The sequence below is a fragment of the Melanotaenia boesemani genome, chromosome 8, assembly GCF_017639745.1.
Source record: "Melanotaenia boesemani isolate fMelBoe1 chromosome 8, fMelBoe1.pri, whole genome shotgun sequence".
Taxonomy (NCBI): Eukaryota; Metazoa; Chordata; class Actinopteri; order Atheriniformes; family Melanotaeniidae; genus Melanotaenia; species Melanotaenia boesemani.
The window spans coordinates 17,977,310-17,987,893 of NC_055689.1; the positions used below are offsets into that span (position 1 = coordinate 17,977,310).

Below are 10,584 nucleotides of genomic sequence, written 5' to 3' on the forward strand. Positions count from 1 at the left end.
GAAAAAAATTAAATGACAAAGTTTTATTTAATGAAATTGAAATCTAAAACCTATTTACAGAAGCTAATAGCACATAGTTTTTAAACTGGATATAAAAGATTTTAAGTATTTGCTTGTGCATAAGTAATTTATTAATGCATCACTGGGGTTTTAATGCAATGCACTAAGTCCGGTTTGATTAAATAAATGAAAGTATAGAAGGGTTTAATGACGGATGCCGTTTAGAAAGACCTGTGTAACCCCACATTGATCATGTTTTTATAGTAATCGTTTAAGATTTGATCTGCACACGCACGCGGTTTTTCAATTATCCTTGAAGGTGTAATTTTAAGTCACCATTGTGACATAAAAACCAGGGCAAAATATTGAAGTAGCTACTAATACTGAAGATGCAAACTGCCATTGCAAACTGTAAAAAAAGGAAAAATATCCTATGTATTCTCGTAATATACATGAAAATAGACATAGACAAAGCTTATAACTCTCATACCGCTGGCCGAAGGTAACGTGAAATTAAACTCAGCCCACTGATAGACGTGCACGTAGCAGCGTCCATAGCAACCACGTTAACAACGATCTCGCGAGACGTAAGAGTCTGTAAATAATAAATAAAAAAAGACTGTTAACCTTTTTATTCAGTAAGCTAATATGTTTAAGGTCCATTGGGAATAAGAAGCAGCTTTTTCATTGTTATTTTGCTCATAGTCAAAGTTTAAATGTCTTAATTTTACGTCGCTTTTCCTGGAAATGGGACGTAATTCTGTCTGTCACCGGCAGACTGGATCAGGAGTCTTCCTGTATCAATCCTGCTGATCAGCGCTAAATAATGGACTGGAGAAAAGGAGAATAAAATGATCTTTTTAGTCACGTTGGCTAAATGAAACATTCCAAGAGTCAGTGGTCAGGTTTCATTCAAAATGATCTAAAAAAGAAAACACCTACACACAAAAATTATAATAAGGTGATCTTTTGCTATGAGACTCAGCAGCTACAAATTAAATATAGCAAAGCATATTAAAAATAAATGCATTCAAACTGAGCCCAAAGTAGATAACAATCCCTCAATTAAATTTTATTTCAATTCAGAATATTAATAGAGTGCCAAATTACAAGATTAATCTCAAGGCACTTTAAACAAATTCAACACAGCCCCATTGAATCTGATCTAATTCCACCATATTATAATTCAGCTCAGTTCATTTCATCATAGCCTAATTCAGTCCTATTCACTTTAATTTATATAATATACATACACACTAATGTGCCTAGGTAAGGAAATAAGATGATCACATCAATTCTTCACTTTAAGTCCCTCGTTCTGAGCATGCACCTGGTAGCAAGGCCACCACTCTATTCTGTAACTATAATGAAAGTGGTACACAGCTAAATTTAATGGCTTCCATGTCTCCTCCACATTCAGTCATGCACTTTATGCTTGGTCTTGCTAACAGAGAGATAAAGAAAAAAAAAAGCAGGTGATGACTTAAAGAGACTTATGCAAACTTTAACATTGGATGCAGGATAGTGACATAAATATCAAGCAATACTGACTTAAAAAAACAAAATTAATATTAGACTATTGTCTAGTTATTAACTATTGTGGTTTGGTTCGACTCTGAATTCCAGAAATAAAATATTGTTTATTTCATACCACACAATCCATCTTTCTGCTTTTGTGATGGGAAAGGTTGATTAAATTATGGCTGTACCAAAGTAGATATCGTACCCATCCACTTTTCCAGAATCATGTCTCAGAACTTTCTAAGTTGCACCATCACAGATAGAAATTAAATGTATTGTGAAAGAATAAGAAGGGACATTGCAAAATTTGGCAGATATATTTGGTAGAGGAACAAAGAATTAGGTGTTTTACAAATCAATATGAACCTGAAGCTCCTGGGTTACGTAATATTGACTGTGTAAATATGAGGCCTTGTGGGCCAAAATGCAGCTTTAAATAAAAAAAAGCATAATATTAAATGTAATTTTTGCCTTTTTGTCATGAAAAGTCTGAAACCTTTTTGAAGACGCAGAGTTATTACTTAAAAATGTTGTATTAATTGGGCCTGACTGACAAACAGTAATCATTGAAAAATGGTATAATTAGAACTCAAGTATCAGTTATATTTAACAAAGCTGTGCTCCTTAGGATATAAACTGCCCAAGCACATATTAAATATACAATCTAATGTTAATTAGATTGTTAATTATGCATTTGCTGAAGCAGGATTATTAAAATAGGTATTTTACGTGTAATGTGTTTTTTTTTCATATTAAAGTTCAGAATAAGTCTTCCACCTGTGGCCAGTGTTATAGGCTATGAACAAATTGGATTTATTGCATTTAGAAGATTTGCTGCTTGTGTTGTCCTTTACAAACAGACTGGTGATGAACAAGTCAATGAATCAATGTGTCCACAAAGGGCATCTGGAGGGGCAGTGAATCTGAAACGCAATGCAGTTATACATCACGTACATCGTTACCAGGAAAACAACTTAAACTTTGAGGAAAAAACAGTATATAAGATACTCAGAATGCGTGGAAATGCCCGTCGAGAACAGTTTTCTGTGCCTGAATAGTTGCAAGGAGCAACAAACAATGGTTTAACTGTTTCTGATGACTGTGAATTTCCATTATGTGGAAATTTTGGACAAGGCTGTGTAATCTCTCTCTCTCTCTCTGTGTGTGTGTGTGTGCTCCAGTGTACCAGCACACTAAAGTACACACGTGCTTGCCCCCCTGCATTTTGAAACTTGAGCAAACTGAGGTATTTTATCTCTTGGCCCGGTCCAATCGGGAATGCTATAAAAACCAGAGCTACCTCCCAGACATTCTGCTCTGCCGGACAGGAGACTCCCACTGCCCAACATGAAGCCTCTCCTCCTTGTGGCATTGTTCGGGTGCTTCGGTAAAGACTTTTTCTGATTTTGCGTGATTTTAACCACTGACTGATGATTATAATCAGTGCGTCTGAACCGGTATGTCGATATCTTTTTCTTTGCAGCCGCTGTGTTCGCGGCCCCTGCTGAGAAGGTGAGATGGTGCGTAAAGTCGGAACAAGAACTTCAGAAATGTTCTGCTCTTGCAGCCGCAGCTCCCACCTTCTCCTGTGTGAGAAAAGAAAACACCCTGGAGTGCATTGTTGCAATTAAGGTGAGAAAATTCACGTTACTTGGGTTATTCACTGAAATATGCTTAATATTGACCTAACTGCCCTGGAGAGGCATCAGTGTGTGACTTAATTATTACTAGTTGTATACGTGTGCTCCATGTAGGACTAATAGATTGAAAAGTGTGTACTGGGCCAATATAGATGTATTTATTTGTTTAAGTAAAAATAAATAAATAAAAAAAAACATTGCATTTTTTATATTTCATGCCTTGTTCTACTACTGTTGGGATGCTTGAATATTTTCAAACAGCACTTTTTGTTTTATGTCATATTTGAAGAAATATAAGTACATTTGAAAAGCCTTCAAGTAATTACAATCTGTTACTCATAAACTCTTAAATACTAAAGCCAATGAGCAGATAATATGTCTCTAGGCTAGTTATTTCTATCACTGTGTTCTATGAGCCAGCCAGCAATACATTTAGAAAATTCAGAAACACTTATTTTTACATTTAGAGAGATTGCATTGAAGACACTGTTTTATCTTACAGGCTGGTGAAGCAGATGCTATAACTGTGGATGGAGGGGACGTTTACACAGCTGGACTGTCCAACTATGACCTGCAGCCCATCATTGCTGAGGACTATGGCTCCTGTATGTTTACTTGTCAGCAGCAATCTTAGCTAAAGATATAAGCATAAGAATGTTTACCAATATACCACCATGTTTACCATTACCCCCCTACATCCTAATATATTCAGCTTCAGAAACCTGCTACTATGCTGTTGCTGTTGTGAAGAAGGGAACAGGATTTGGCCTCAAAGACCTCAAGGGAAAGAAATCATGCCATACTGGTTTGGGAAAATCTGCAGGCTGGAACATTCCCATTGGAACTTTGGTGTCCATGGATATAATTCAGTGGGCCGGCATTGAGGACAAACCTGTGGAGGAAGGTGAGTGTTTTTGCACTGTCCTCAGATAAAAGATAGCCAATGACAAGGGCAGAGCTTTTAGTACTACTGAGGACACTCAGCAGTAGCCTTTTTTTTTTTTTTTTTTTTACCAGTCATTAAATGAGATTATTGGTTTCCTACACCTATAACAAAACAACAGTTATTTTTCACATCTAGTTTTAACCTGTTAAAAAACAAGCTGTGGTTTATAAGAAATAGCCAAAGTTTAAGTATCTAGCCAGCTTAACATGATATGCTTTAGGCTGATATGAATATTTTCAGTTTCACTGTATTAAAATTATCCACTCCAAGGCCAAAAACATATCCATCCTTACTTTAAAGACAACATTATGATTTTTATATTTCATTGCATGTAGAGTCAACAGGCCCAAAGTCCACAGGGAAGGGAGTTACAGTCTCCCCCACAGAGGAAACTTTTCCTGAATTGCTTTAACACAACACAACACACACACACACACACACCACAGAACAAAACTGGAAACTTTTCTTTATGTTATCTGATCTAAGGAAGGAAATACTGCAGCACAGCACCGATTTTAACAAACAGTCAGCATTTCTAAAATGTATTTATTTATTTATTTGTTTCACAGCGGTGAGCAGCTTCTTCCAGGCCAGCTGTGTCCCCGGAGCAACCAGGGGCTCCAAGCTGTGTGAACTTTGCAAAGGAGATTGCTCCAGGTCACAAAAGGAGCCTTACTATGATTACTCCGGAGCCTTTCAGTCAGTATAGCTTTTCTTCCATGCTTCCACATTATGACTTTTATTGTTCTATAACAAGTTTTACATGAACAGCTTATGTTATTCTCCATTTAGTCTGTAACACAGTGCCAGTTTTACATAATTAGATGTTCTTTTGTAGAAAAACACAAACAATCCTGTAATATTGATGCAAGTCTGGATTATTCTGTCTAATAGGTGTCTGGCAGAGGATAAAGGAGAAGTGGCTTTTGTGAAGCATCTCACTGTACCTGGTCAGTGTCATTTATAGATTCTAGGATCTAATGAAGTAATGATCCATATCAACTTTTTTTGTGGTTTCATTCAAAGCAGCATTATATGTTGGACACAATCGTCATCACCATTGCTGAACATTGTTTATACTTTGCTGCTCTTTGACGTGCTTTATATGAGCCAGAGAGAATAGTATTAACATTCAGTTGGCTGTATACATTGTAATATAACTATTAATACCCAATTATTTATGTGTTACAAAAATATTATTTATTTATTATTATTATTATTATTATTATTTTATTTTTTTGTCTCTCACAAATTTAATCCAAAAATGGTAAGTTCAGCTTTTAACGCAGCAGCAAATCCCTTCATAAAATCTAATGAATGTAATAAGTTTGATTGATTACAATTTTAGAGGCAGGAATATGGATGAGAAGTGTATTTAGAGAGAGAAATACAAGTTACATCTTAATGGTGTCACTCTTCCAGATTCTGAAAAGTCCAAGTACGAGCTGCTGTGCAAGGATAACACCAGAGCACCTATTGACAACTATAGAAACTGCCACTTGGCCAAAGTGCCAGCTCATGCTGTTATCACCCGCAAGGACCCACAGCTGGCTGACTTGATCTGGAAAAGCCTCACCTCAGTTCAGGTAAAATTAACAATCATTTACACTGACTGATAAAACAGAAAGGACAAAAAAAAAAAACAAACAAAAAAAACAACATGAACAATATCACAGCTAAAAAAACAGTGAAGGAACTTCAGCTGCCTCATATTGTGCTCTGTGCTTTCATAATGACTTGGCTCATTTTGTGCCCTTTTAGAACTTCGAGCTCTTCTCATCTGAGGCCTATGCTCCTGCCAAAAACCTGATGTTCAAGGATTCAACCCAAAAACTGGTGCAGGTGCCCCCAAACACAGACTCCTTCCTGTATCTTGGTGCTGAATACATGAGTATCATCCGCTCCCTGAGGAAAGGTACGTGCAAGAGAAACACATATATGAATCTAAGATGAGCAGAAAAAGAAATTTATTAGACAGATGTAAGCCTGACTCATGCTTTACGTCCATCTTCAGAGCAGACCCCAGACCCTGCATCCTCAGCCATTAAATGGTGTGCTGTAGGCCATGCTGAGACCGCAAAGTGTGACACGTGGAGCATCAACAGCATGAGCGGTGATACCACCTCCATCGAATGCCAAAACGCTCTGACAGTTGAGGAGTGCCTAAAAAAGATTATGGTAAAATCTTGTGGACAAATGGGAATCTGTTACCAATTCTATCTAGCTGCCCCATTCAGTTTGTCACTGATTATCCATTGTTATATCTGTGCAGCGTAAAGAGGCAGATGCAATGGCAGTAGATGGAGGACAGGTGTACACTGCTGGGAAGTGTGGCCTAGTTCCTGCCATGGTTGAACAGTATGAATCAGGTATGATGTTTGCATAGCATAGAGACCATCATATGCTGTACAGTTCTGTCATTAATATAATGTTTTTATACATGAGTAATGTTTGCATCTTTGTTTCTCTCCACAGAACTGTGCACTTCTTCAGGTACTAAACCCATCCATGTTTTCAGTTTTAGTCTTGGAAACAAATGCAAAGACATTTTTTACACATCTAGAACATTTAAAAGAGGCTAATGAGATGTGTGGTTTAACTACAAAATAGCCTCAGTGACCATTTTATAACACTTCATTTATCCATTATTGAAAAATGATTTTGATGTAAGTTTCCAGAAAACATTTTTGATATTTGATGCAAATTATAAGATAAATAGAGTGGACTTTGGTAAATTAGGCAGTTTCAACTTGAAAGTGATCTTGAAGCATTTTGAAATGTGTGTATATTTCTCATGATCAGTCTCCTTCTAAATTCCCTTTCTCAGGCACAGCCTCCTCTTACTATGCTGTTGCTGTGGTAAAGAAGAGTTCAGGAGTGACCTGGGCAAATCTAAAGGGAAAGAGGTCGTGCCACACAGGCATTGGCAGAACTGCTGGCTGGAACATCCCTATGGGTCTGATCTATAATGAAACTAAAGACTGTGACTTCAGTAAGTGACTGGTTCTTAATCCTTTTTTTTTTCTTTTTTTTTTGTCCTAGCAGAATTCTAGAGTATTATAGACATGTTTTATGTGTACAGTATCTTCAAGTGTCTCACAGCTAAGTAAAACATGAAACATATCAGACAAATAGCATGACTTTGTGGAAAAAAATTAAACAATTCATAAAACATCTGATATAAACAGAAACAAGCATGCTTTCGGCTTAACTAAAGACAAATCTGAAGACAAAGTCCAACAAAACAAAGAACAACTGAAGACAACTTGATGAAAGGCCTGCTAAAGCATCTGAAATCAGTTACTGATAACACTCACATTTATGTTTGTCCTGTGAAAATGAAAAAAAAAGTAGTTCACAATCTAAATGTTGGATAAACTAGATTACCAAAATCTAATTTTTAGTTCACCCTTGTTGCATAAACCTAACCAGGCACCATTCATGTCTTCTCAGTGTAGACAAGTCTAAACATGATCATTTTTAATGTCAGCCTGAGTTGTCTTTCTCTGTCTCTTCTTCCCTACAGCCAAGTACTTCAGCAGTGGCTGTGCCCCTGGAGCAGACCTTGCCTCACCATTCTGCACTCGGTGTAAAGGCAGTGGCAAATCTGTGGGAGATGAGGCCAAGTGCAAACCCAATGCCGATGAGCAATATTATGGCTATGCTGGAGCATTTAGGTATGACAAGAAGTAGCATAAAACTTGATCCCTGTGCTGTATTTCATTCATTCAAATGTGGTTGCTTTGATAGCCTCCTTTAAATGTAACATTAAAAATGACTGTTTTTACAGTGTTACATGTAAGGCTGAAGCAAAAGAGATTCAATATACTGTGTTAGGTGAGGTTTAGAAATAATCATAGGTGTGCTAATCAGGTGTTTGGTCTTGCTTCCTTTTTGCAAAACTGCCTCACAACTACATCCACATGAAAGCTGGATCATTTTGGAAAATATGTTTGTCATTATTTCAGATGTCTGGTTGAGGATGGTGGTGACGTTGCCTTCATCAAACACACAATTGTTGGAGAAAATAGTGGTGGTAAGAGGTGGACCTTGATTTAGTTTTATATCATGTTTCTGCTGTGTTGTCTCCCAAGAAACTATGTCATTCCTCTTAAATGTGTCTCACCTCTACTTGTCAAAGGTAAGGGTCCTGAATGGGCTCGTGGTGTGAATTCTGATGACTACCAGCTGCTCTGTCCTGGCAAGGATCCAGCACCAGTCAGTGACTACGCTGAATGTAACTTGGCTATTGTGCCAGCACACGCAGTGGTGACCCGTCCAGAGAGCCGCAGCGAAGTGGTCCGCATCCTCCAGGTTCAACAGGTCAGTAATAAGCTTCTAGGTCACAGAGTTCTACAATATTTATATGGACAGGATAGAAATTACATTTTTGATTGGCAAAGAATTTATTAGTTATGGCCGTGTAGAGCTCCTCTGTTGCCTAGTTGGTGGTTTCTTTCCAAATATCATAGCAACACTGAAATAGCTCTTTTTGAAATATAAATTTTGTTCTTTTGCCCAGACCATGTTCGGACCCAGTGGCAGTGATTCCTCATTCAAGCTGTTCCAGTCAGATAATGGAAAGAACCTCCTCTTTAAGGACTCCACCAAGTGTCTCCAAGAGGTTCCACCTGGAAAATCTTTTGAGCAGTTTTTGGGACCAGAATATGTATCTGCCATTACCGGACTCAGAGAGTGCAGTGACACTGCCTCAGGTTTGTGCTACTGACAGCCACATCAATAATAACAAGATAGAAATGTGTTAATGATAAAAATGTTACATTTGTAGTATCCATGTAAAGCATCACATTCTGCTCTCCATTTAGAAATAATTTATTTTTTTATCCCCCAAAACCAGATCTGGAGAAATCTTGCACTTTCCATTCCTGTCAGCAAGCCTAAAGGTGGTGTGGACCATGCAGTGTTTCAACAGATCTCAGTGATTCGTTCACTCACTCACACTTCCTACATTTGACACCCAAACTGCACTGTTTAGTTATAAGTGATCTTTTTGTAGGTCGGTATGATCAGTAGAGATTGCAACCCTTAAATCAACAGTCACAAGACCATTCAAGTCTGCATGTGGTAATTTTAATGCAGCTTTAACAAAATGTTACAATTCCTTTCTTTCTGGATCAACTATGTTTTGTTAAAACGTGCCTGACTTTTCACAAATAAAGCCTTTTAATGCTCTTTCATGTGGCCAACATGGTTTCTGTTTTCACACTGATTAAAAGAATAAATATCTGTTGTCTCCTCTCTAAAGTATCTAAACTAAAAAAAGAGTGGATAAAAAGACAAAATTACAGCTCCACTTTCAAAAAGAATTGAGAATACTATGTAAAAAGCAGCAATACCAAGGGCAATAATTTACAAACTATTTCATTATGTATTTTAAATTAACTTTGTTGCAAGCATAAAATTAAAAATAATTACAAGTTTTTAAGGAAAATCCAAACCTGGTTTGTTGTATTTGTACTATGTTTAATTCTATGAATGGATTAATAATTTACAAACTTTCATAGAAACAGTGTTTGATCAATATCAATTTCTTTTTTTATATTTTATTTTTTATTGTTTTCATACATACAAGATCAGTAAACAAACAGAAAAAAATCATCAATCAGAACAGACACAGATTGTAAAGAAAAGATCAATAGCAATTTCAAAAGAAAATGTAAAACACTTGCAATCTGAAATTGCATGGATACAATAAATATTATGCAACCATATTACAGTGGGAAGGTCAAAAACTGATAATGTAATTGGTAAATCACTATGGGATGACGTTCAATACAAGGTTTATTATAACTAATCACTAGAAAGTAAATAGCTCATGTTCATGTCATATGTCCATAATGAGAAATTAATTTGTAATTTCCTTTCAGATAAGTTTTTTTTCAGTCAAAATGATCGTACATAAATGCACCGTAATGCTCTTTTTGATGTGCACCTTGTTTACACTGATATAATACTCACTATGATATTCCTATAGTACTTAAACCCTGTACTATCAACACTTTATACATAGGAAATGTATATAATAAATGGACCTATTATGGATAATTTATTCACCCTGTCAAAGCTTAGGTAAAATGAAAAAAACTGTGCAATTGACTGAGGTTACAGACATGGCCATTATTTTCATTATAAAAAAATATATAAATAATAATAATAATAATAAGATTATTATTGTTGTTATTATGTCATTTCAAAGTGAGGTTGAGGACTCTCCCGACCCTATGTGCTTGGGACACTTTAGAAATGACTACACAGTATTCATTATTGGAGTGATTTTTAAGGATTTTTATGGTGTCATCATTACAGTTTTAGATGGTTTTGCTCAGCTGTCATTGAAATTCAACAATCTCCATGTTTTCACAATGTAAGCGTCTCATAGAGAGGTGTGAAGGTTTCCTCTTGAATCCTTAAACATATCCAAGTCTGCTTGGACTTTTTAAAGTCAACCAGCTCTTT

At 36.4% G+C, this 10,584-nt stretch overlaps 1 protein-coding gene across 1 annotated transcript; it reads left to right on the forward strand.

Annotated features, from left to right (window-relative positions):
- Window positions 1-2,776: 2,776 nt before the first annotated feature.
- Window positions 2,777-9,300, forward strand: tfa (transferrin-a). Its single transcript, XM_041992004.1, has 17 exons — window positions 2,777-2,908; window positions 3,005-3,153; window positions 3,664-3,766; window positions 3,874-4,065; window positions 4,677-4,806; window positions 5,002-5,057; window positions 5,530-5,693; window positions 5,869-6,022; window positions 6,122-6,285; window positions 6,380-6,476; window positions 6,583-6,600; window positions 6,935-7,099; window positions 7,634-7,784; window positions 8,076-8,143; window positions 8,249-8,430; window positions 8,630-8,822; window positions 8,966-9,300. Exons 1-17 carry the CDS (start codon window positions 2,869-2,871, stop codon window positions 9,007-9,009), a joined length of 2,070 nt encoding a protein of 689 aa, XP_041847938.1. The 5' UTR covers window positions 2,777-2,868; the 3' UTR covers window positions 9,010-9,300.
- Window positions 9,301-10,584: the final 1,284 nt, after the last annotated feature.

Excerpts from the sequence above, each read along its gene's own strand:
- tfa (XM_041992004.1), top strand. The coding sequence starts at position 2,869 with ATGAAGCCTCTCCTCCTTGTGGCATTGTTCGGGTGCTTCG. Across the intron at positions 4,066-4,676 it reads GGACAAACCTGTGGAGGAAG|CGGTGAGCAGCTTCTTCCAG; the intron begins GTGAGTGTTTTT and ends TTTGTTTCACAG. Across the intron at positions 5,694-5,868 it reads AAAGCCTCACCTCAGTTCAG|AACTTCGAGCTCTTCTCATC; the intron begins GTAAAATTAACA and ends GTGCCCTTTTAG.